The sequence below is a fragment of the Cydia strobilella genome, chromosome 21 (assembly GCF_947568885.1).
Source record: "Cydia strobilella chromosome 21, ilCydStro3.1, whole genome shotgun sequence".
Taxonomy (NCBI): domain Eukaryota; kingdom Metazoa; phylum Arthropoda; class Insecta; order Lepidoptera; family Tortricidae; genus Cydia; species Cydia strobilella.
The window spans coordinates 2119279-2146115 of NC_086061.1; the positions used below are offsets into that span (position 1 = coordinate 2119279).

Genomic DNA, 26837 nt, shown 5'->3' on the forward strand with positions numbered 1-26837 from the left:
TTTTGCTGATCGCATTTGCCTTTTTGTCGTAAAAATCTGGCCTGTATATGAGTACAGAGATACAAATATAGGTACTCACCTCGTTTGTATATATATTTTCTGTAGAATATGGGTAAAACAAATGCTTAGTTTTGATTCAGCCAAAAATACGCTGGGTCAAGTTTCAGACGATATAAAACCACTATAATTTAGGCTCCCGTTTAGCTTTCGGGGGGAATGGCAACTTATTTCAGCATGTGTATAACCCAAATTGGTTGTTGTAATTTTCCAACGGCAAACGTGAAAGTGGGAACCGATTATGTAAAATAAAACTGAACGGTAATTTATCTGCATTCCTATATTGCTCCAGTCTACATAAAGGCACACCTTGCTCCATCTCCATATATCTTTTAAATAGCCCTTTCCTAAATACATATTTTGAAAAGCTTATAAACTGATCTCCGCTGAAATCTAAAACTACATCTATGACTAGGATGAATTTGACTTACGTTTGATACACGAATTTCGCGTTATGTTTTTGACAAACATCAACGCACAGAAATATAAAATTAACCAAACTTTAGGTATTTATTACTTAAATATAAGATTATCAACGGATAGAACACCTGTAAGTCGACGATATAACAAGTTCACAGACTTGGGAATTATTAACAAAACATTTCTGCTAAACACTACTTTCACGTAATGAGCAAAACATTTTAAGCATAGATAAAAAAATAAAGGTATGCGAATTTACGTCCTTCGGGTTTATTTGAATTCTTTCGTTTAATATGCAGAAGGCTATTGACAGCTACACTATGTCAACTTTAACTAAACATTAACAGACCTTATCTCGTTTGCAATAATATTTACGACTGCTCAGTTATAGTTAACGCTATCTCTACTGAGCTCGTTCACTTACCTGTACTAACAATGGCATTATGTTAAACAAAAGCCATTATTTCTTTTGTGTGAGCGCGTGGCCTTTGTGCTTGAGGCTCACACACAATTGACCACGCGCGCAGGCACAAAGGCCACGCGCTCACACAAAAGAAATAATGGATTTTGTTCAACAGAATGCCATTGTTAGTACAGGTAAGTGAACGAGCTCAGTAGAGATAGCGTTAACTATACCTGCGTCAACAATGATCTACATAAATCCTGAAGGACTCTTTAACAGCTAATGGACTGCATTCACCTTTACGCGATATTTGGCGTTTTATCATCTTATGAGTTCCTATGTAAAGTAATATCCTTAGAACAGTCCCAATTATCTATCTGTCTTTATCCTTTGCCCTTCTTTTTCCCCCGGTCCTCTTGAAAGTACCCGCCAGGGCCCGGCACGAGCTTAACGCCGGTCCGGTCCAGTCGGTCGGACGCGGTCCGATCCGGAGACGAGTCAGACACGATGCCCTGCAGTCGGTGCGCGTTGGTTTGACTTAGCCTGTTGATATGTTAAAACGATTGCTCAATCTGATGGAATCCTCAAAATTCTCAAACAAAATCCGCGCCAGCTTTTATGAATCAACCTCAAATTATGATACTGTGATAGCAACAAATGGAAAACAACTTGGCTCAAAAACCTTTCGATGTGGTTCGGGATGAGCACTCGATCTTCGTTTAGAGCAGCCTTAAATAAAGTGTGAAGATCGCTAACCGCCGGTAGGAGATGGCAATGTATAACCGTAATAACAGATTTGTATTGGTATGTGATCTGTGAATGACAATGATGAACTCCCTGATCAAGGATCACTGACCTGACCTCCTCGACGTCGGCCACCTTGTCTATGAGGCTCCGGATGATGCCCTCCTTGTGCTCCAGCGCGAGGTTGGCGCGCTCCAGCTCGCGCCGGCACTCGAGCTGGGCGGAGCTCGCGCGCCGCTCCTGCTCCACTATGCGACGCTCTAGCTCTTCGAGGGAGGAGTGAGCGCGGGATTTCACTTCCTAAAACAAACAGACATTCATTTAACCTCTTGTCTGTGTATGATATTGCTGACCGAATTTTGAGTCATCTTTTTAATTTGAGGTTCGTTCCAGCGCGTTCAAGGCTCCTGAGCGGCTCGGCGTGTTGAGAAATGACGGGACGCTTGGCCTTAGTGGCGCGCTACAAAGTATACAAACCGTAGCAGATAAGGTACAGAATACACATCTTGATCTCCCTCGTGTGATCCATTTCAGTGTGTCCAGCGCTCTTCTGTAGGCCTAGCACATGATTGTCGCGGCAGTATGTCGCCGCGAGATAGGCTATCCGTCATTTTCTGACTGTATTAATTAATGTAATATATATACCATACATCATATGGTATTTCAGTGCCCTGTTACCAGATATAATGGCCCAGTTGAGGATTTTAAAAATCTGACAGAAAGCGCGAGTTTGTATCTGCGGAATTGTAAATTTTGATGTTAAGTTTCATTTAAGAAGTGTGTGTATTGATTGCCATACGATAAATAAATAAATAATTAAAGGGGGACGGGTAGTCTATCTCGCGGCGATATACTGTCGCGACAATCATGTGCTAGCCCGGCTGAGCGGCTCGGCGTGTTTGGAACTGACGGAACGCTTGGCCTTGGTGGCGCGGTATAAGGTACACAAACCGTAGCAGATAAAGTACACACCTTTGTCACTCTTGATCCGCTCTAGTGTGTCAGCTCTAGAGCTCTCCCGTGCGGCTCGGCGTGTTGCGAACTGACGGAGCGCTTGGCTTTAGTGGCGCGCTATAAGGTACACCAACCGTAGCAGATAAGGCACACACCTTGATTTCCCTCTTGATTCGTTCCAGCGTGTCCAGCGCTCTCCTGAGCGGCTCGGCGTGTTGCGAACTGACCGCACGCTTGGCCTTGGTGGCACGCTATAAGGTACACAAATCGTAGCAGATAAGGTACACACCTTGATTTCCCGCTTGATTCGTTCCAGCGTGTCCAGCGCTCTCCTGAGCGGCTCGGCGTGTTGCGAACTGACCGCACGCTTGGCCTTGGTGGCACGCTATAAGGTACACAAATCGTAGCAGATAAGGTACACACCTTGATTTCCCGCTTGATTCGTTCCAGCGTGTCCAGCGCTCTCCTGAGCGGCTCGGCGTGTTGCGAACTGACCGCACGCTTGGCCTTGGTGGCACGCTATAAGGTACACAAATCGTAGCAGATAAGGTACACACCTTGATTACCCGCTTGATTCGTTCCAGCGTGTCCAGCGCTCTCCTGAGCGGCTCGGCGTGTTGCGAACTGACCGCACGCTTGGCCTTGGTGGCACGCTATAAGGTACACAAATCGTAGCAGATAAGGTACACACCTTGATTTCCCGCTTGATTCGTTCCAGCGTGTCCAGCGCTCTCCTGAGCGGCTCGGCGTGTTGCGAACTGACCGCACGCTTGGCCTTGGTGGCACGCTATAAGGTACACAAATCGTAGCAGATAAGGTACACACCTTGATTTCCCGCTTGATTCGTTCCAGCGTGTCCAGCGCTCTCCTGAGCGGCTCGGCGTGTTGCGAACTGACCGCACGCTTGGCCTTGGTGGCACGCTATAAGGTACACAAATCGTAGCAGATAAGGTACACACCTTGATTTCCCGCTTGATTCGTTCCAGCGTGTCCAGCGCTCTCCTGAGCGGCTCGGCGTGTTGCGAACTGACCGCACGCTTGGCCTTGGTGGCACGCTATAAGGTACACAAATCGTAGCAGATAAGGTACACACCTTGATTTCCCGCTTGATTCGTTCCAGCGTGTCCAGCGCTCTCCTGAGCGGCTCGGCGTGTTGCGAACTGACCGCACGCTTGGCCTTGGTGGCACGCTATAAGGTACACAAATCGTAGCAGATAAGGTACACACCTTGATTTCCCGCTTGATTCGTTCCAGCGTGTCCAGCGCTCTCCTGAGCGGCTCGGCGTGTTGCGAACTGACCGCACGCTTGGCCTTGGTGGCGCGCGCCGCTGCGCTGCGCATGCGGTGACGAAATATCACCGCCGCTTTGCGATATAGCCTAAATTGAAAATATATATATTTTGACTAAGGGACCAAGACCACTTTTAACGACGTTATACCCCACCCCACTAAGTAAGTATCTTTTCAATTAGAACCTCCCCCATTTTGGAATTCCGTTAAAATGGAGCACTCTCTAAAATAATAAATCAATTAACAATCATTCAACAAAACCGAGTTCAACCGAGTTCAACGATGCTGTTAAACCAAAGAAATAAACAAAACATAAGAATAATTTGAAATCGACCGTGATCATTAATCATTAACATAAGTAAAATAATTTATTTTATTTTTATTATTAACATAAGTCAGTTAAAATTCTCCTAACCTAACATTCTTAAGCGCCGCAGTCAACTCCTCCTTGGCAGTGAGTAGGTCTTTCTCCGCGTTGCTGTAACGCTCCTCAGCGGCGCGCAACTGTTGCTGCAACTTGGCCACCTGCTCGGTTTTGCGCTCGTTCTCCATGCCGTATTGGTGTTTCAGCTCTTCTAACAACCTGTTACAATGCATGGTATTGTGTATTTAGATAAAGTCTATGAGTTTCAAGAGGTGTGTAAGAAGTTAAGCATAATGCGTTTTAGCGGTTATTTAGAATCATTTCTGCAGAACAAAAATATGTCTAAAGACTAAAGAGTCAACTCTATCTTGATGTGCAACGCTTCGTAGACCGTGTCTATTTGTGCAAACTGGGTGGATGTTTGAGCGGGGAGTACAGCATCCATGTTAAACAAATACAGATTACAAACGATTGCGAGCGGCGTAAGTACCCGCTGTTCAAATTGGAAGCTTCACATCACCACAGAAGAAATAATACTACATACAGAAGGTTCACTCTCTAACAAAACGCGTCTATTACGGCAGATACCGCTAGGTGGCGCAAGTGCGAGCAGGCGTCCGTTCCGTACCGGTGCGCGGCAACTACTATGGCTGGTCACCAAAATTTGTGTGGGCCGCATGTACTTGTAGCAACGCGACGAAATCGCGGAGTGAGCCACACCTGACATCACGCTGTTACGCATTGAACGCATCGCTGGACACTCACGGGCCGTACCCTAGACCCAGCGTCCACGTAACGTCCAGCGCGTGCTTCAGGGCTAGTGGTCGTGGGGACCGTCATTCACGCTACGTTACCGCTTGCAGTGGTCGAGGCGTCGCTCGTGCAGGTCGGCGGGCACGGTGCGCGCGCGCAGCGCGTCCAGCGCCGCCATCTTGCTGTCCGACGCCTCCAGCGCGTGCTTGAGCGTGAAGTACTCGCGATGCACCGTCTCGTAGTCGCGCATCATGGCTGCCACTGATCAAACATAAGCAGGCTGAATGAGGCCGACGATCTACTGTGCAGATAGACAACTGTCTATAATTCGCTTCGTTTTGGACAAAGTTGTATACTTCGCGTAGGCTAGGCAGTAAATTGGAAAAAGACGGGCAGGTTCATCCCAGAATTATCAAATAGTTGTACGAACATGACGGATAAGATCTGTAAATAAATTATAAACTGATATAGATATCACGCGCTAAAGAAAAATTATCAAGTCTGTGGAAAAATAGTCAAAATCTACAGTAAATTTTCACTTACTCTTATCTTCATACAACTCGTAAACCTCTTTCAACTTGGACTCCGCCCTTTCAGCTCTCTCCACCAACGTAGCTTTCTCAATATCGCCCGTCTCTTTCTCCACCCCCAGCTTCTTGTAGCTCTGTCTCACTTGCGCCAGCTCCGATTCTAGGGTTGTCACCTTATCGAGCAAGCTTTTGTTCTCGGACACGATCTGTTTGGATTTCTTGTTGATGTTTTCGAATTGTTTCTCGTAGTCCAGAATGAGGGTGTCTTTCTCTAGCAGGTTTTCTTGATATGCATCGAATAAAGGTGCTGTAAACAACACAAAACGTTTAAAATGTAGTTCTTTCATCTTATTCTCACGTTATTTCCAGCGTTTACCTAAAGCTTGAGCACTCAATAGTCCAGAAAGATCGACGACCCTAGAGGTTTGCGGCTGATCTTCCGTCCCGCTCTTCGATTGAGCATCGTCAGTGTTGCCAACTTCTAAAATGAAAATAAAATGTTTGTTAATATCAACTTGTGTGCGATCACTTAAATGCTTCTGAAAAATAAGAATTTTAAAATTATTCTATTTCAGGGTTAAGCCGAAATCAAAATAGCATTGTTTCAGATAAAAAAAACCGCCCAAGTGCGAGTCGGACTCGCGCACGGAGGGTTCCGTACCATTACGCAAAAAAATCACGTTGTCTGGGAGCCTCACTTAAATATTTATTTTATTGATTTTAGTATTTGTTGTTATAGCGGCAACAGAAATACATCATCTGTGAAAATTTGAACTGTCTAGTTATCATGGAGTCTTAGTAATTGGTTCCCGTTTTTAAATTAATATAATTAATTTTGCTGTTACTAACCGTAGTATAAGATTACCCATAAGCATTACTAACACTGATTGATCCTAGTTGGTCGTTGAATAAAGAATTTAATTTACCCTTTGGGTAGGGAACCCTAAAAACTAATAACTGAACTGAGGGAAGGGGTTCTTACTAAAAATCACTTCATTTCCTATCATGTTTGCAACCGTTTTCACAACTGTAAGGGTCAAAGGCACTATAGGCACAATAACACGTTAGAGTTAGGGCTACTAATTGTACCGTAGGAAAGTTTCCAAACAATTCCAATTGGAAAAAGTTCGAAAACTTCTCTCAAATCTGTAAAGGAACGGAAATATTCCATTTCTAAATTACATTTTCCAACTTTTTGGAAACTTTCCGCGACATGACTCATGACCACTTAAGGTGGTGAGTAACTCAGCCTCTTTGCGGATCATCCGTGGTCCAAAAAGAGCCGGTCACAAGCCCGGATAAATGAGGAGTGCAAGGGTCGTGTTGTCGTCTTGGAGGAAACCCCATCATGGCAACACGCCCCAAAACCCCCAGGGTCAAGGTGGGAGGACGTGCCAAGGACCCTCACAGCCGGCTGTGGGCAGCGGGGGGTTGGTGCTGATTGGGCTCGCAAGCGGAAGAGGGGAGGGTGGACAGGGCCTGTGGTGTGTCTGGTTGAAGGGGAGGTGCGGCTGTCGGGGATCCCCGGGGCGTCGAGGAGAGATGCTCTTGGGGTGAACTACTGCTGCGTCAAACCGGAAACTGGAGTGGTAGGAAATATGTGTGCAATGGTTCGCCCCGGGAGGTCAGGAGAGATCTCCTAGGGGTAAACCGACGTGCACATTCTCACCACAAACAAGCAACACAGGAGCTGTCTTCCCATGCCTGCGAGCCTACTTAGCACAATCGCTGCCGTTAACGACTATGCGCAGGGGGGTGGCACCACTGCGTAGGAGTAAATGTAGCTGGATGGGCGGTAAGGGAGCTCTGCCACCATTCTAATGTATTTCTTCCCATTATCTAGACAGTGAATTATGAGTAATAAAATGAATGCCAATGAAATAAACACCGCGTCAGCGGAGAAGCAGCCCGAAAGGGCAAAAGTGCGAGAGGGTGTGAAACCAGCCGGTGGACCCCCGACCGTGCTAATAGAAGGAGGAACTCTGAGTACTGACGAGGAACTCCTAGCACCGAAGCAAGGAAGATCCGGACAGGGTACCCCAGATGTCCTTATGCTGGGGAGCCTGACACTGGAAGAGGACGAGCTGTTGCGGTCACCACCGGGGGGGAAAACCGTTAGGGAAGTCGAACCGGTGTTGGAAGGACAGTTTCACAAGTATGAGTCGAAGGCACAGAAGAAGAGGGCAAAGCTGCTTAGGAGAAAGGCTGCGCTTGAGGGGGATGGGGGTGGCATTCCCGAGATTAAAATGGGGGAGGCCAAACCTGGCCCGGGCAAGCGCGGTCTGAAGGTGAAGAGGCAAAGTACGGATGAGGGTCGCTCAGAGCGTCCCCCGGCGAAGCGCCCCAACCAAGGTAAGGCAGCCGCTGACGGACCACGGAGCGTAGCTAAGGCGTACCGTGGTCTGGCAGTGGCTGTGTGCCGAGAGGATGGTGCTTCGGTGGACGAGGCTCTGGCGAAGCTCATCAGGAAGAGGCTTACGCACCTGATCGAGGTGGTCGTCCTAAAGGTAGTGAGGGGGGAGCCTGGCTTAGTAGCACCGAGATTTGCTACGTCGGGGTTGGTGTCAGAAGGGTTTTTCCTGGTGACACCAAAAACGGCGGAGTCGAGGGAGTGGCTACTAAGTCAGGACTTCGGAGAGTTGGACGGCCACCGGATCATCTCGCGTAAGCTAGAGCAGAATAGGGTGCAGGTTTGGGTTCCGGGAGATACGGACACTGAGCACGTAAAGGAGTTCCTTTTTGCGCAGAATCCCGATCGGCCGGAACTCAAAATTCTGGGCTGGAAGGCAGTAGGTAGGGAGGCTCTAGAGCTGGGGACCCGTCTGACCTATACGGTTCCTGATGGAGTCGAGGAGAGCTGGGGGCCGGAAAAGACCAAGGTACTGGACTTTTCGGCTACCAGTGTACGAGTTCGGATTCTGAGGGCCAATTCAAATCAACAACCCTCAGAATCCAAACCAGAAGGGACGACAGGAGAACCCGTGCTGAAGCAGGAGAGCGCAAAAACCGACGATGTCTATACAGGAGGAGAGGAGGGTATGGATGTCGCCGGCGTTGAGCTCTCCGAGTAGCAGCTCGGGGACAACTACACTACACACTGAATGAAAAAGAAGGGCGACACAAAGGGAACACTACACAATAACACACACACAAATACACACACAAGAATATGCCAAGTAAACCTCCAACATTGCAAGGACGCAATGTCCGAGTTAGGACAGTATGTTAGGAGGGCCAAAGTAGACATAGCACTGATGCAAGAACCGTATGCATGGAGGAATCAGGTGTCAGGCCTGGGACATCTGGGGGGAGCTCTCTACTATGAACATAATGGTGAGCTACCTCCTAGAGCATGCATATATGTGAGCAATAATGTGAGAAACATGGGTTGTGTCATGACCTTATGTTACAGAGACCTTGTTGCGGTGGAAACTCACTTCATAGAGGATGATGGGAGAAGATACAAGGTGGCGCTAGCGTCCTGCTACCTGCCGGGCGATGGAGTGACACCAACAAAGGAACTAGAAGAAATGGTACTGTGGTACAGAGGTAAGGGAATTCCCCTGATTATTGGCTGCGATGCTAACGCACATCACGAGGTGTGGGGTAGCACCGACACCAATGAAAGGGGGGAATCAGTAATAGAATTTATAATCAGCAATGACCTAGAGATCATGAATATTGGTAACACACCAACGTTCGTAACGAGGGCGAGAAAAGAAGTACTTGACATCACCATGGCAACGAAAGAGATGAGCGATAAGGTAAGGGGCTGGAGGGTGGATGCGGAGGATAGCATGTCTGACCACCGCAGAATACTCTACAGCATCGAAAGCCGAGTAGAAAAGATGAAGGTAAGAAATCCACGCAAAACCGACTGGGCGAAGTATGAAGAGGAGCTAAGGGAATTGGCTGACTCGGAAGTCAGGTATGAGAATGTGGACGACCTAGAATATGGGGCGCGCAGACTGAAAGAGATTATAATGGGAGCTTACCACAAGGCATGCCCGGAGAAGCTGGTACAAACTGGCAAAGGGCAGCCATGGTGGAACAGAGAACTACAAAAGGTAAGAAAGAAGGTGCGTAGGGCAATGAGAGTAGCGACAAAGAGGGACGACTCTCAGAGCTGGGAAGCGTACAGAGAGGTCAGGAACAAATACACCAGACTGAGAGAGAAAGCTAGACAAGAGGGTTGGAGAAGGTTCACGGGAGACATAAACAGCTACTCGGAGGGGGCGCGAGTGGTAAAACTGCTGGCGGGAGACCGAGCGAGTCAACTGGGCAGCCTGAGAGTGAATGGAGACTTAGTCACAGAACCGGAAGAGATATTAAGCGTCATGTTGAAATCTCATTTCCCGGACTGTAAGGAGTCGACAGAAGGTGAGGAACAGAGTGGTCGGGGGGGCTCCGACTGGGCGGCGGCATTGGAGGTGGTGGAGGAGGAAAGGGTAGAATGGGCGATCGGCTCCTTTGCGTCCTTCAAGGCTGCGGGCCCGGACGGAGTCCTACCGATACTACTGCAGAAGGGTTACAGATTCATAAAAGAGGACCTGGTGAAATTATACAGGGCAAGTATAGCACTAGGGTACATTCCGAGGGTATGGAGAGAGGTGAGGGTGGTCTTTCTGCCAAAACCGGGTAAGAAATCGTACCAAGAAGCGAAGTCATTCAGAAGCATAAGTCTATCGTCGTTTGTTCTGAAGGCTTTAGAGAAAGTGATAGATAGGCATATAAGAGAGAAAGTGGAAAGCAGTGGGGACCCGCTGCACGGGAACCAGCATGCTTACATGGCAGGAAAGTCAACGGAGACCGCTCTACACAACCTAACGGTAAGGGTGGAGAGGGCACTAGAAACGAAACAATATGCATTAGGTTGCTTCTTCGACGTAGAGGGGGCCTTTGACAAGGCAACTTTCGAGGCCGTGGAGGAAAGCCTAAAGAGAGAGGGCATCCGACCGACTATAGCACAATGGATTGAGAGAATGCTCAAAGGAAGATCCATAACGGCGGAGCTAGGAGGAGTAGTAAAGACGATTAGTCCAAGGAGAGGATTCCCACAAGGGGGATGTCTGTCCCCCCTAATGTGGTGCCCCCTTCTGCTAGACTCAATGGTGAAAGAGCTGAACAGAGGAGGTGTGTACATGCAGGCATACTCTGACGATGGAGTGCTGCTAGTGAGAGGGACGGTTATCAGCGTCATAAGAGATATAATGATAAGAGGTCTCAGACAGGTTCTGGGATGGTGCAGAGAGAGAGGACTGGATCTTAATCCGGCGAAAACAAAGCTAGTGCTATTTACTAATAAAAGGATAAAGGAGATAAGACCCATAAAGATACAAGGCACGGAATTAGAATTGGTGGATGAGCTAAGATATCTGGGCGTTACTCTTGATAGTAAACTCAGGTATAAGACTCACATCAAGGAACAAACGGCAAAAGCTATAAGAACACTGTTTCAATGCAAAAGGGCAGTGGGAAAGAACTGGGGATTGAAGCCGGGAATGATGCACTGGATCTACAAGGCGGTAATATTACCCAGGGTGCTATATGGAGCCGTGATATGGTGGCATAGGGCACAAGTTAAAGAATACCAAAAAGAACTAACCAAAATACAGAGACTAGCGTGCCTCATGATGACGGGGGCGTTGAGAACGACCCCGACACACGCGATGGAGGTAATGCTAGGTTTGAAGCCTCTATGGACTGAAGTGGAGAAAAGGGCCATGGAACAGTGGTATAGAATGAAAGCGTGCAAGGAATGGAGAGGAAGCTGCGTGGACAAGAGACACGCACTGATACAAAGAGAGGCGCTATCAAAATTCGATATGCTGATGGCCAATAATGACCTTATAAAGAGGCAGGAGATATTTGACAAAAAATACAGAGTACATATAGGAGAGAGGGACAACTGGAAGGTGGAAGTCAGGCACCCAACGACTATCTGCTTTACGGATGGGTCAAGAAGAAGCTCGACGAATCTAGCAGGGGCGGGCATAGTTATCCCTAAACTGGGAGAGAAGGTATCGGTACCACTGGGTAGGTATGCCAGCGTGTTCCAAGCAGAGGTATGTGCTATAGCGCGCTGTGCGCGTATAGTGAATGAGAGTATGCAGCAAGAGGGCGCTGTTGTAATATATACAGACAGCCAGGCAGCACTGAAAGCACTAAAGAAAATATCGGTCACCTCCTCTCTAGTGAGAGAATGTCGAGAGGAGCTGAACTCGCTAGGCAAGCATAGAAATGTCACGGTGGCATGGGTACCAGGACACCAGGGGGTGACAGGAAATGAGAAAGCGGACGAGCTAGCGAGGATAGGGGCGGAGACGGAATATATAGGTCCGGAACCGGCTCTGCCTATGTCAGCGGATGTCACAAAGGGAGTCATCGAGAAGGTAAAAGAGATGGAAGCACAGAGAGAATGGGTAGAAGAAACAGGATGCAGACAGTCGAAGATGATGATTAAAGGGATAGACCACAGGAGAACCAGGTATCTCTTGAAACTAGGTAAGAGCAGTTTGAGACTGTTAACAGGTATTATTACAGGTCACAACACTCTCAATAGACACCTTAAGATAATGAGAATCAGTGCGGACGCCTCCTGTCCACACTGTGGTAGGGAGGAAACTAGCTTGCACTTACTAGCAGAATGTATTATGTACGCAGCACCGCGATATAATACATTTGGTAGAGACATACTAGAAGAAAACGAACTAAAGGATATCGAACTTAAAGATGTCCTTCTGTTCTGCAGGAAAACAAGAAGATTTGAGGAGAAGGGTGTGGGAATGCCGCCGGAACAGTAACCTGCAGCTCCAACTACAGGGAATTGGGCTGAATGAACACGACATGTGATCGACAGCCCGCCTGCTTCCGGCCGGGCGTCCCTACACTACATCTACATCTACAAGTTAAGGTGGCTTTAAGGTCCAGTGTTACTGACCTGGTCCTTTGTACCCGAGACTGGTGGTGATGAGGGAGTCCAGGTCGAATTTATCAGCTTTGTTATCTGTCGCCAGATTTTGTATGTTGGCGCGGATCTTCTCCTGGTATCTCGATAGCTGGACATTTAATCTGAAAATTAGTACACAGCATTCGTACAAAGTGGCATACAGACACGAGAGCACATCTCGTGAGGACCATCAAACTATTGTGCAATTTATAAAATCTTATAAGCACAGAGGTGAAGATGGAACTTGGAGGCGTAGGATGAATAGGGAGCTAGAGGAGCTGGTTGCGGTACCCAATATAATTGGCGAGATCAAAGAAACACGACTCCGCTGGCTTGGTCACCTGGAGAGGATGGGAGAGGATCGTGCTGTGAGAAGAGCGTATGTGGGGCACGAAAACGTCCGTCTGGGCGTCCCAGATACCGCTGGAGTGACGAAGCCCTAAAAGACCTGTCCGCCCTCGGAATACCTAACTGGCGGGGAGTAGCGCAGAATAAGGCAGAGTGGCGCTCTCTTGTGTCAGAGACCAAGATCCTTTTTGGGTCACTGAGCCAGTAAAGTAGTATGTGTATAATAAGCACAACAAATGGTCGATTGATACCTGTAGAGCACATCCTTGAGCGCCTGCATGTCTCTCTGCATCCTGTGCGTGTGCTCTCGAGCCTGCGTCAGCAGGATCTGCCGGCTGCTGCAGCTCATGCATACTTCCACTAGTGGGATCGTAGTTTCCACGCGATCTAGAATGTATGAAGGTCTTTAGAAATAACATACACATACATATAATCACGCCTATTTCCCGGAGGGGTAGGCAGAGACCACGGATTTCCACTTGCTACGATCCTGACATACCTCTTTCGCTTCCTTCACTTTCATAATATTCCCCATACACGCTCGCCGGTTTAGGGTGCTCTTGACCTGGCCTTTCTTCAGGATTTCCCCGATCTGATCAGAGAGAGTTTAGAAATAACAAGCTCTATAATTCGATTATATAATAGAACGAGCGAGCGAAGCGAAGTGAAGTTCTTACATTCAACTTGGAACACACGGCCGGCTCGGGGCACGTCTCGGCATTTCGATGTTTTTAAGCTGACCTATCAGAGGATAGTTTGATGGACAATAACTTAAGTAAATTTGTTCTAATTTAAATGGAATTGGGGGTAAACGTGTAGATGAACATACCTTTATCAGGCACATCCAACTGCTTGACCCTATCGCCGAGCTCCTTGCACCTGGCCTCCAGCTCGCTATTCCTCTCTCTCTCCCCTTTGAGCGCCGTCTTGCACTCCTCCACATACTGTACCAGGGTCGAGTATTGGTTCTTCAGCTGGTCGTTCTCTTCTGCGAATAGTTTGTTGTATTCGAGAACAGCCTTCAGTTTGTCTTTTAGCTTTAGGATGTATGCGTCTTTCTCGGATATCTGCGAAAAAAACAGATGTTGGAACTGGAAAGGGCTATTGGCCTTGGAAAAAAATGGTACTTATTAATTTAATTTTTCGTACAAGCTTTTATTGCTGCATGACTGTACTTTTCTTTCCACAAGCAACTAATACTCATCGAGACAATTCTAAAAACCTCAAACAAAATTAGGTTGCATTGTTTTATCACAGAGTTCCTATGGCCACCTCCTGTCTCCATCATCAGATCAGCTCGATGGTATTATAATATTGCATTGTCACCCGACTTACATCACCTATATCACAGAATAAGTAATAGTATTATCATACAGAACGGCCACGCACCGCCCCGCCCCGATGCGAAATACCTCGCCCCTACCTCGCCCCGCGACGGCAGATTAACGACCGTGTGCCGACCGCTCAGAAGTAACTTACTCACACAATGACGCATAACGCGTGTACAAACGTGCCGTTCACAAATAGAAACGTAAATAATTTTTGATGTATGGCGTGTCCACCCTGTGCCTATATACAACTAGTAAAGTCTTACCGTGATGACGCTCTCCTCGCACCGACTAATAAGAGTGGTGATGAGCCCCTCGTACTTCTTGGATAGCTTCTTCTTCTGTTCTTTGAGGAGCGACTTACTGTCCCGACTGGGTCGGGGAGAGGTCATTGCTACAGCTTGAATGTTGCGCTTCCGTGGAGGCTTGGGAGGCTTTTCGCCTACATGGAAAATGTTTAATCTTGTATTTTAGAGAAGAGGTATTTTAAGATAGAGTTAGTAGCAAAGAAGATAATGCTTTTCACACTTTTTACACGACTGCCCAAAAAAAGGGCCCGCACCGCTCGCCATCGGCAGGGTGTTCATCCTCACACCCTAGCACCTAAATGGTCGCGTAATGTGCGGTTTAAGAGGAATTTCCTCCCGCGTACGCTTCGGCTGTGGAATGAGCTCCCTGCCGAGGTTTTCCCGAGGGGCTACAGTATGGGGTTCTTCAAAAAAGGAGTGTACAGGTTTTTAAAGGGTCGGCAACGCGCGTGTCATATCTCCGGTGTTGCAGGCGTCTATAGGCTACGGTAACTGCTTACCATCAGGCGGGCCGTATGCTTGATTGCCACCAACGTGGTATTAAAAAAAAGGACTATTGTTTTCAGGGTTCATGTTTGTATGTCAGTTTCTTTATTTGCTTTATATTATTACATGCTGTATTTCCATACACATTCTTTTCCTATTTTTCTTTTGTGAAACATCAGTCATTATTTTTAAATTTTAAAACAGTAATTTGCGAAAATAACATCTGATATAACCATTTAAATGGATATGACTATATAGATTAGTTTGTGTATCAGAAACAAACACTTTTAAACATTCTAAATATTAGCGTTCATAAATAAACAAGTAATAAACACATGAATCTTCTGATAAAGTTACAAACCTATTATGAGATCTTCAGATCTAAATATGCCAGCAAATTTTGATGCCTATTGTAACTGTATATGTAATGAATAATTATTTACTTCAATATTTTACCCTATGCAGAGTAAGTTTATACAATAGTAAATTTGTTATATTAAAAATCATACCCGCAATAACATCCCGAGGATCTTCGTACAAAGGGTTCTCATCAACAAGCTTACACGGAACCTCATCAGTGCCTTCCAGCAGCTTTGACTCGGTCCTCTTAATAACGGTGTTGAGTATGTCTCGTCTCATACTGGCTCGTTTTCCTGTACCCTGAATGTCAAACAGTCTGTGGTCTAATGTGAAGTTGCCGGAAAATGTTAGCTTCTCCGGACTTATGTGAGCAAAACATTTCTTGGACTTTCTCTGTATTGACGGTGTCTGTAAAGATGTGAAATGAGAGCTAATACCAGCAATGTTGTCTAAGAGTATTGATTGAAGAGTATTGATAATACATGTAATACAATAACTGTATTTATTCACAAGTTTCTTTTTTGTTTGTGAATAATATGTATGTATGAATTCCCCATTCTGCAATGGGCTAACATTTGGCCAAAAGTTCAAAATTTAACTACATGTGAGAGAAAGCTTCTGATTCTGGCAATGATGTAAAAAAATGTCCATAGGCTACAGTCACCTCACCGTTAAAAATTATGTCTTACTCTAATATTTATTGGAAAAACACATTAATTACAGAAATAAACTACAATTAACTAAACTAAAACTACTATAAAACTAAATCTAAATGGGCCCCCGTGCCATGGTGTCGAGGATGCTAGCAGCATTTCCTCACTGGATTGCTATGCTCAAGCGTTGGGCGAGGAAGCTGCCAGCTCTCTTATCGCCGGTCCCATCCACCAGCTGTTTGGCCAATTGCCGGTATAGTAGGCCCTGTGCTGCGTTTAATAATAAAGCAATATTTATGCAAGGTAAAATAAAGTAACATTATGCTGCTCGATGTAATTTAACTCAAATTCGTTTATAACCATAAGAAGAGCAACAAAAAACATGATTACAATAGCCATGCCAACATAATGATCTTTTTGTTAAATTAATTCAATAGTATGTTATATGTAAACATTATAGCTTGGAACCAGTCATACATAACTTCGTAATAAAAACGTAATTTACCTTTGGACTTTGATAAAAACCATCTTCCATCGTCACCTAGTTTTAAGAAGCGAAATCTTAGCACCCATATTGAATATTAACACAACAAAGGGAAGAGTTCCGCTCTTTGTTTCGACGAAGACAACGCTGAAAAGATTTGCGTGTTCCAAATAATTTGTAGGTCACGTATTTATGTGAAATGAAATCTAAGTAGGTCACGAAAGTTCAATACTTACACTACACGCGAATAATGTATTGACAAAACTTTTCACTGAAGTATAATAACTGGTTTGTACTATAAAATCATTGGCACTATTCAGATTCAGTCACTTTTTTTAACTCATGAAAGAGGTGAATCTTTTTGTAGCATATTTATTATTTCCATTTTAGTTTAGATTTGATTTTTTTACCCTTGTAGAAATAGTAAACACCGGTATTTTGACATTCGGTTGCCATAGTTACAGGGTCCGAACTGTTTAAGACACTGTTTTACACGCGGATACTGTTAATATTGTCGTTTAGATGCATTTTTATTTTTGGCCAGTTACTTGATAAAGGCGCGAAAAATTGAATATGAACAATCATTTGGTTTTCGTCATTTGTTTTTATTTTATCTAACTTTTGCGTATCTTGCAGTTATTTTTACTATGTTACTAGCGATCCGGCCCGGCTTCGCACGAGTTAGACAAAACCTTAACAAATTATACATCCGTTGTAGTTTTTGAGTTTATCGCGAACATACATACACACAAACAGACAAACGCGGCGGTGGACTTTTATTTATAAAGGAGTAGTTAGTGATATAAAAAAAATGTTTCTTTGTGCTATGATGGTGTCAACATTCCAGGATTTACTGCATATTTACGTGAGTTAAAAAAAAATCATTTCTAAATTAATTAACTAGCTTCTGTATTTTGTTATGTACATACCTTACCTATATTTATTTCACTTTAGCACTACTTCGTACACAGCCTACAACCTACACTCAAATTTACAAATACCAGTCAAAAAGACAACGAACATGTTTTTTAGTTAGAATGGGAACCACAATTAGAATATTACATTCCGGGGATTTTATTTAATGATAAGGAAACAGACGTAAAATATAATAAAAGAAAAACTGGATCATTTAGTTATTAATTTAATAAATTCCCATTACTTTCTATACAGAAGAGGATTGTTGCTTTAAATATGCGTTCAGTGACCCTACATTTGCTTCTCAATAAGATTTTTATCTTATCACCTTATCAGTTATTAAGCACCTGTTTCAATGTTTGCCATTCGCGAATAGATGTCGTTACTAGTCTCAAAAACACAGTAAAACATTATAATCGGGTAAATGCAATGCTTCGTAACTTGGTTGTAAACCTGTGATAATAACCACTTTCGCATTTAGTCGGGTTATACTCAGTAATGCGGCTGCGCTGGAACAGCTGAGCGACAGCAGCGACGCGGCGTGATGTGTTTGAACTTCGAACTAAACAGTCGCATCATGTCTGCCCGCCGGTTCGGTGTATAACGCTCGGCATTTAGAATAACCTAAAAGCATTTGTCTTACTCCGTCCTCGCAAATTGAGGTTCCTTTTAGTTAACTATATTCATTAACTTTAGTTACTTGTAGGAAGTGTCGTTTTAAATGTGTTTGTAGAAGTCACGGAAGTGTTCATAAAGATCCGCACTTGCTGCCGTATTCTCGCTTGCGTTTATCGATTTTCATTTAACAATGAACATATTGTTTTGTTTACTTTATAATAGTGTCTAACGTTAATAAATCGATGCAAAATGTGGTGTATTCGTTGAGTGTTGTGGTGTAAGATTGATTCAAGTATGTGCGAAGGTGCGCGCGAGGCTTCGTGTTTTGGATGACAAAAACATGGAATTTGAGAACGACTTCAGTCTGAAAGAATGGGCGAAGGACAAACCTTTGTCCATTCTCCAGCTGGACCCGGCGGATAGAGCTGTGCTCAGGATAGCAGGTTAGTTAAAAAGCTCGTTATACAAAAATAACATACCCCGGTTCGTCTCTAGCATATGGGTGTCATTTCCCCATAATTCTACATTAATCAGGACACGTTATCACGCTTTTGATAACGTCACCATTCAAGATTAATGCCAGCAGTGTAAACTTGATAAAAAAGGTATTAAAACAAAATGCAGCGTTATTTTTGTAACGTGTTTGTTTTTTCGTGCAATTCTGGCCTCGCGTAGGTTTTCACTTTCGTCCAGTCTCGTAAATTGGTCTAGAACTATTCATGCAACTTGAATAACTTCGTTATTTACTGTTTTCGAATTAAAACTCAAGGTTGAGCACACCGGTTAATTAAGTAGGTATCTACGTATCTAATTTGCCGATGTTTTCATCCTGTAGTAATTGTAATGTTGTAAAGTTGATTGCCCTAGGTCCCCTATGGACCGGTGGGTAAGTCGGTAGCCAATGGGATGGTTGTATTTTGCATAGACGGTTTCAAGGCCGGTCAATTTCCTCGGAGTTCCCGAAAGGTAAGTCTATTGTCGACTTCCTATTTCCACCCATTTGCAGTTACGTACCTAGTTAATTTAAATGATTATTATAAAACCTAACTAACAGTATACTTTTTAATCATTTGTTATTTGAAATTTTTATTATCACGTAGATATTTAATTTACCTAAATACCTACACCACATGATTAGCCCGACAGTATCTCGCGCGAGCTACCCGTCTTTTTCTATGTTAATAAAAGACGGACGGGTAGTCTATCTCGCCGCGAGCATAGAGTAACTTATACTAGAGCGGTACTGTCATAGTAAATTTTGTAACCCCAGTAAATTCACTGCCATCTGTCGACACACTTTAAAACTAAAAATAGATATTTATAAAAATACCATAAAATGTATTTAAATATGGATAAATGTTTTTTTTATTTGCATTAATTATTTTTATATGATTTTGACCCATGTTCTTTCACTGGTATGCGTTAAAATTATAAATAACAAACTAAACAGTCAACGCCCTCTATACGAGTGTAGGCCAAAACTAGTGGCGCCATCTGATCGAGAATCAAATTTTCGTAATTTTCGAGGCACGTTTTTTCCTTAGACTGTATCCATCTATTACGGAGTTATATCTATCTTTGCCGCGAGATACTGTCCCGCCAATCATGTGCTAGCCCGGCTGGGTACATAGTCTAAAGTGTACTGCCTATCAAATATGTGAGTAAGGTAGGTACCTATTTCGTTTGTTAATATTCTGCAATGTACCTAGTACTTGATCGTCTATCTACCTATTCCACCATCCACCTATAGGGTCTTAGTATTCTACCTACTACCTAATCAATATAGTATTGGGATGTCCGCGCTTCTTTTGCGGCATCCACTTGGTGGCTAAACTAGCCCACCTATCCGGATGCTTGCGGCAGACGTGACCTGCCCAGTCCCACTTCAGCCTAGCGGTCTTCTCCCCTACGTCAGCTATGCCTGTTCTGGAGCGCAGTGTAGTGTTTCGGATGCGATCCATCCTTGTGACAACTAGAATGCTGCGCTCCATTGCTCTCTGGCAAACCTTCAATGAAGTCAACATTTTTATTAAAAACTACAAAATTTACATTTACGCACTTTTACCCTACCTTGTAAAATCACTAGGACTTTATAAACAGTCGCATTTCATTTTACGGTAGTTATGTCGGAGATTACTCCGTACGTTTATTAAAAAGTACCTACGGTAGCGTAATCAAAAAAACCGGACAAGTGCGAGTCGGACTCGCCTACCGAGGGTTCCGTACTTTTTTTGTAGGTATTTGTTGTTATAGCGGCAACAGAAATTATACATCACTTGTGAAAATTTTAACTGTCTAGCTATCACGGTTCACGAGATACCTGGTGACAGACAGACGGACAGTGGAGTCTTAGTAATAGGGTCCCGTTATTACCCTTTGAGTACGGAACCCTAAAAAAGCATTGAAACAGTAAGGCGTGACGTCACAAAAAGCATCACAACACCTTTTCTTTTCTAATCAACAGTTCATTAACCCATGGTATCGTGATCTTTTTGTCATTTCCATGGCTTTCTCCGATCCAATCGCATTAGAATGGAAACTCAATGAAGGTTGGACTGTAGCGTGATTAGGAATTATGTAGCCTAGCTAGACTAGAAACTAGCCTTTGTAATCTAGGTCTAGACCTTCTAGCTAGACCTAGGTCTAGATTTCCTTATGATCACGCGGAGTGAGCCACGCCTGGCACAGTATAAGAGCCTATCTTTTATCGCTATTCGAAACTGGACTGAAAATACCTGGATGCCTACTTTTCCACACATCTCAAAGATTTATACCTATATCTTAACGGCCAATTCCAAGTTTATTTATATGTTAATTCAGAACTAGATCAATAAATTCGCATTATCTACATTTCACAATCCCGCTCAAAAATACGTGGTAAAAACTAGTTCCTTGATAAATGTGAGAATATACGAGGGGCGTTCAATAAATTCTCGATATTGATATCTTACAACCTTTTTGAGTATTTCTTTTGTTACTGGCCACTAAGAGTCATTCATAGACTTTTAAAAAAAAAGTAAAATTCAAACCGATATGTTCTTGTTTTTCTGCAATTGCCGAACAAACGTGAGCACCATGAGCGATTTAACAATGTTAATTAAATTAGAGCATCGAGCCGTAATAAAGTTCTTGACCAATCAGGGTAAAAATCAAAAAACTATAAAAGAAGAAATGGATTGTGTTTACCGTGAGTCTGCTCCTTCTTTATCTACCATTCAAAAGTGGTCAAGTGAATTTAAACGTGGGAGAGAGAGTATTGAAGATGATCCTAGACCAGGCCGGCCTGTAGTAGCTACTTCACAAGAAAATATTATCAAAGTGGAAAAACTTATATTGGAAGACGGCCGAGTGAAGGTAAAATCAATAGCTCAAATAACCGGTCTTTCTGTTGGTACCATACATGATATTATCCATTACCATCTTAATATGTCAAAAGTAAGTGCGAGATGGGTTCCGCGAATGCTGACACCGGTTCAAAAAGATATGCGAGTAGCTTGTTGTTCCGATTTTATTGACCTGTGCGGTAAAAATCCTGATGAGGTGCTGCAAAAGATAGTTACTGGAGATGAAACCTGGGTTCATTATTATGACCCAGAAAGTAAACAGGAGTCCATGCAGTGGCACGTTAAGGGTACAGCTCATCCCAAGAAGTTCAAGGTCATCCCTTCAGCTGGCAAGGTCATGGCCACAATATTTTGGGATTGTGAAGGAATATTACTGATCGATTACAAACAAAAGAGTGTAAATATCACAGGACAGTACTACGCTAATATTCTACGTCAATTAAGGGGTGCAATCAAAGACAAGAGGCGAGGAAAATTAACCAAAGGTGTTCTGCTTCTGCATGACAACGCCCCTGTGCATACTGCTCATATTGCCAAGGCGGCTATTCTTGAATCTGGGTTTGAAACTATTACTCACCCACCGTATAGTCCGGACTTAGCCCCCAGTGACTTCTTTTTGTTCCCCAATCTTAAAAAGGATCTGCGTGGAAATCGATTTTCTGACGATGAAGCGTTGAAGGCGGCAGTGGAGGAGCATTTTGATACCAAAGATAAAAATTATTTTTATGAGGGATTAAAAAAAATAATAGATCGATCTTTTAAGTGTATCAACATAGGGGGGGAGTATATTGAAAAATAAAAATATTAAACTTATCGTATTTGTTTGTTTTCATTCACATACCGAGAATTTATTGAACGCCCCTCGTATGTCCATATCACGATAAACACTGTAATTAACGAAAACCTGTTTGCAAATTACCTGTTGCGAATTTAAATAACATACCTAAACCACAGGGCGGACACGCTATAACATCAAAAATCACTTTCGTTTCTATGTATGAACGGCACGTCTGTACACGCGGCATGCGTCATTGTGTGAGTAAGTTGCTTAAAAACAGTAGGTACAGAGCGGTCGGCAAAAGGTCGTCAATCTGCTGTCGCGAATTCGAATCGGGCCGGTGCGGTGCGTGGCCGTTCTGTATGATAATACTATTACTTATTCTGTGCCTAAACTACATTGTTATTGGAATTTATTTATCGAAAAAAACTCCTTGTGCGGTCGATCCTTCAAGAGAATATTAACCGTGACTAAAGTTGTTAATTTTGAATGGAAGTTGATCTCATCAGCTTTTAAAATCTTTGTTTATAAATAATAATATGTATGTACAGCGAGCTTCAAAATTGTGTACACTACATAAACTAACCACGCATTCTGCAAATTTTGTGTACATTCGTAAATAAATTCTTTAAAACGGTTCTACCGAATTCAACAGTTTCTAATATGGGCATATGCACACTACGGAACGCCCTTTAATTTCAAGGAATTCATCTATGTTTTATTCACATTTATTATGCGGAGATGTAGGGGGTTTCACTTAGGTATTAATTAAAGTTAGAACATAAATCAGTGCTGCAATGCGCGTCTATAGTAAAAGCGCCATTTTTTGCAGATGTTCTGTTTATAAATATGACCTTCCTTTCCCATAACAAACCTTAAACAGTATCCTTTCCCAAAACAAACCTTAAACAGTATCGGAGTACAAAAAGAACCATTACAATAATTATTATACAAGTCTCCACTTTCCTAGGCGCTGTTATGTTTTACCGCGTCGGACAAGGCACCGAAATCATTACGCTCCGCCGGCTCAGGGCTCTAATTACAGGGTAATTTAAACCCATAAGAGAACTTTGGCTTACGCCTTTCACAAGAAATACTCTTGTATAGTTCTTAGGCAAATATTAACCGTCAATGATTCACTTAGTACGAAACCTAGCCACGATACGAAGCCTAGGCACTTGTCACTAGGCAATCAGTATACTCTACTACTGTCCTCAAATTTTCGTTTCAATAATTAATTTGATCGCATGTTACTTTGCAGCTTGCACTTTCTTAAACAATTACACAGGACAGGCCGTAACTAGAAAGTAACTAGGAACTACGCATATAGTTGTAAAGGGCATCGCATCACGATTTCAGAAACGTAATTCCAACTTGGGAGTCTTGGGACCAGGAAGTCGCAATTCCTGTCGTAAACGTAACTTCACAGCGTCGTACCTCGCCACTAATCAACGCTGGCTACAGCTGTCATCGTAAAACAACAGTCAATTTGTGGACTTAACGTCCCTAGAGGAAGTCAGCTAATTCAGGTTTGCTGACCTCTTGCTGTGGAATACAGATCAAGCCGCCTTAAGCTCTTCAAAGCGACATTTTCTGGCTCCAAGCCATACCTGGCTAACTGGCTGGCTGGTAACTTGTTTTGACTGCTACTTGAAGTTGCTTTGTCGTTAATTTTAAAGAACAGAATGCCTTAGCTCTTCATACCAACTCTTTCTGGGAACTTGGAACCATGCCATTGTCATGGCAAACGGTAACTCGTTTTGATCATGGTATTAAATTACGTTGTCAACTCATCAAATCAACTTATGCATGGGAAATTTCACGTCTACATGATGAATTGAAGCATGGGAACGTGTCGAGATTCGAGAAGTTGACTTACGTTTGGTCAATGCTAAGTGACAATAGGGTGTGTCAAGATATTTTGAAACACGTTAGTAGCAAAGTTTGCAGCCTGCAACTATAAATATAGCGGAATATTAATTTTTGTTAGAACAATGAAAGGAAATTCATAAAACTACATGATGATGATGCTCTCCTGACCGATTTCGGCCACAGCGACTGTATGCTCTGGAGTAGACAATTTTTAATTCGCGTTATAAGCGTGTAACTTTCCAACCCTTTGCTTCGGTAGATATTGAAGACGAGCAACGGGAATTGTTGGATATACGATTACATGGTGGTTTGGTGGTATATGGATGGCGCCCGCGTTACTGCAATAAATCTCGCCATATCAGCTCAATCAGTGTAACAAAGGTGAGGTTTTAATTGCCGGCTAAACTAGGGTTTCATCACGCCAAATAAAAAATGTACATTGTATTTATAAGTTAGGAGAGTGCTTGTTTTAATTTAGATTAGATTCGTTTTCGTAACTATGAATGCCTAATTAGTTGGACTAAATCTGCTCAAACCAGACAATCTATTTAGCAATAATGACATTTGGCTCGCCTATAACTTTTTTTGCCGCCTCATACAGTCGTATTGATATATAAAATTTAAATATATTTGTGAAAAACATCAACCTTGATTGATTACAGAATCCATATTAAATGCCATTAAACCTTAATTTCCTCAAGGATTTGGTCCTTTGTCAGTCTCTAATCCCTAAATAAATCGTCCAGCAAGAAAGGGATAAAATTACAATTTATCACGGAGGTCACTGAACGCGGTACATAGATTCCACCTTTGTCAGTTACCATTAGTCATCAGTTGAATCAGGATCCGCTGCGAAACACCTTTGTACCACATCTGTACTTACATTGGGGACAAAGATCCCAACATCGTTTTGCACTTTCGTTAAATGAAATACTTTTAGCCTGGAAGGTATCTTTACACGTATTACAGAGCGTGGTATTAGCAGCAATACTGAACTGACCATCGAGGCAACTTATGTCATTGCAAAAAGAAATACTACGAATTGCCTGTTAAGGCTGTGTTTCCACCAGAGATGAACAAGAATGCGTAGCGACGGATGTATTTGTTAAAGAACCAATAGACCACATTTTAAAGCGAAATAAAGATATTCTATTCTATTCTATTCTAGAATCACTTCACGCTGAGCAAGGATAGGTAAATGAACTGATTCTATTAGTTCTTAACAAACACATCCCTCGCTACGCATCCTCGCACATATCTGGTGGAAACGCAGCCTAATAGCGTAGACGATGATACATGTGTGTTGTGTCCCGTCCTGTGCTGCTGCAATATTCAGACCTGAAATGAAACAACTTACACCACTAATACAAATCGATGTCGCAAAGTGAAAGCATTAAAGCGTAATGTCAATAGGTACTAGATAATTTTTCGAGTCTCGTATCGTATATATTGTCTACTGGCATATGTATGACGCAAGAAACCTCTCTAACCAGTTTATTCTAAAACTCGCACGTTTTTAACGTATCTTTGTCCATAACAAATTGCCATTATTCTTCCTAAGGCTAAACTAGACAAGTTTTAAAATTCCACAATGCAACAGCGACTCTATAATAGAGCGAATTAGCGATTTTAAACACGCGTCATTTGGTTACTGAAACAGGTGAGTCAGTAATAAACAAAAGATGAAACGCAGGTTCAGGGTCAACACGTCTTGGTTGTACAAATTTAACACGATTAGATTTACTTTACATACGCAGGCATTTCTTGTTACTAAACAATAGAAAAGATAGCAACAGTAGGTATTCGTCATAATCATCTACGGATTCTACGGAATACAAAAATTTTTCCCGAAGCTCAGTAACTGAAACGCGTGCGAACGCTCCCCTCTTTAGTCCGGCTGCCTTGTGATACCAAAACGAAAAGAAAATATTCTGACAGTCAATAATGCATTATGATACCTCTCTGGTGTTCTGCGTGGACGTGCATTTTACGCACAGTACTAAAGAAACTATTTGATCTGTTGGTCATAACAGCAATAGTTTTCAGACATGGCTGTTTCTGAGGTATTGCTGGCTAGACGGTAGCTTGAATAAAACAAGTTTGTAATAAACAAAGGCACAGGTCGGGTTCAAGGTCAATGCCGCCATCGTTCTCATATTGTTCGTACCTGCGTCCGCGCACCTTTTGTTCTCACCCCATTCTTATAAAATAGAGGCATTATTCTCGGGTGAACCAATATAGTTGGGACTTTGAGGTTCATAACAACTTTATGATAGGGGAACACGTCTATGCTCGGATGGGATGTCTTGAGGAGAGCACTCACTTAGCTAAAGGAATAAATAGTCCTGGAATGGAGTTACATCGATGATATTATAGAGCCACGTTGCAATTTTACCGTGGATAAATTTTAATAACCGGAGTTAATGGTTACAAGGGCTAGCAGGTATTATCCTATCATTGTAAATTGTATAGAAGAAATACGGCTGAGATCACAGAACTTACTCCCACGATTTTTAACGAACGAAGACGATTTTTAAGGTTGAACTGTGATGACACTGATGACCCGTCACGCATGCTGCAACAATAGTATAATAGTATAGTAATAGTATTTATACTTTATAGGTACTTATGTTAAACAAGCAGTTTTTGTAATATATTTCGGGGATCTCGGCAACGGGTCTAACGATTTCGATAAAATTTGCTATATGGGCGTTTTCAGGGGCGAAAAATCGGTCTAGCTAGGTCTTATCTCTGGGAAAACGCGCATTTTTGAGTTTATATATGTTTTCCGAGCAAAGCTCGGTCTCCCAGATAATAAAATATTATGTAGTAAATGCGAGTATGAGAGCTCATAGTTCTAAACTAAACAGTCAGCTTAA

General features: G+C 43.2%; 2 protein-coding genes across 2 annotated transcripts in view; one reads left to right on the forward strand and one right to left on the reverse strand.

The window, feature by feature from the left end:
• LOC134751061 (serine/threonine-protein phosphatase 2A regulatory subunit B'' subunit gamma-like) overlaps positions 1–26837 on the forward strand; it is a 198314-nt gene that overhangs the window by 90314 nt on the left and 81163 nt on the right. The gene's annotated exons all lie outside the window — the stretch shown is intronic.
• On the reverse strand, positions 1101–16837 carry LOC134750887 (protein Cep89 homolog). Its single transcript, XM_063686125.1, has 14 exons — positions 16673–16837; positions 16453–16578; positions 15444–15702; positions 14407–14582; positions 13642–13879; positions 13064–13199; positions 12456–12586; positions 5892–5996; positions 5529–5822; positions 5087–5246; positions 4284–4451; positions 3802–3956; positions 1737–1920; positions 1101–1423 (listed from the first exon to the last, which is right to left on the reverse strand). The coding sequence occupies exons 2-14, from the start codon at positions 16480–16482 to the stop codon at positions 1264–1266; spliced, it is 2196 nt and encodes a 731-aa protein (XP_063542195.1). The 5' UTR covers positions 16483–16578; positions 16673–16837; the 3' UTR covers positions 1101–1263.

Excerpts from the sequence above, each read along its gene's own strand:
- LOC134750887 (XM_063686125.1), bottom strand. The coding sequence starts at position 16,482 with ATGGAAGATGGTTTTTATCAAAGTCCAAAG. Across the intron at positions 15,703-16,452 it reads GTTTTTATCAAAGTCCAAAG|ACACCGTCAATACAGAGAAA; the intron begins GTAAATTACGTT and ends ACATCTTTACAG. Across the intron at positions 4,452-5,086 it reads CGCCTCGACCACTGCAAGCG|GTTGTTAGAAGAGCTGAAAC; the intron begins GTAACGTAGCGT and ends GCATTGTAACAG.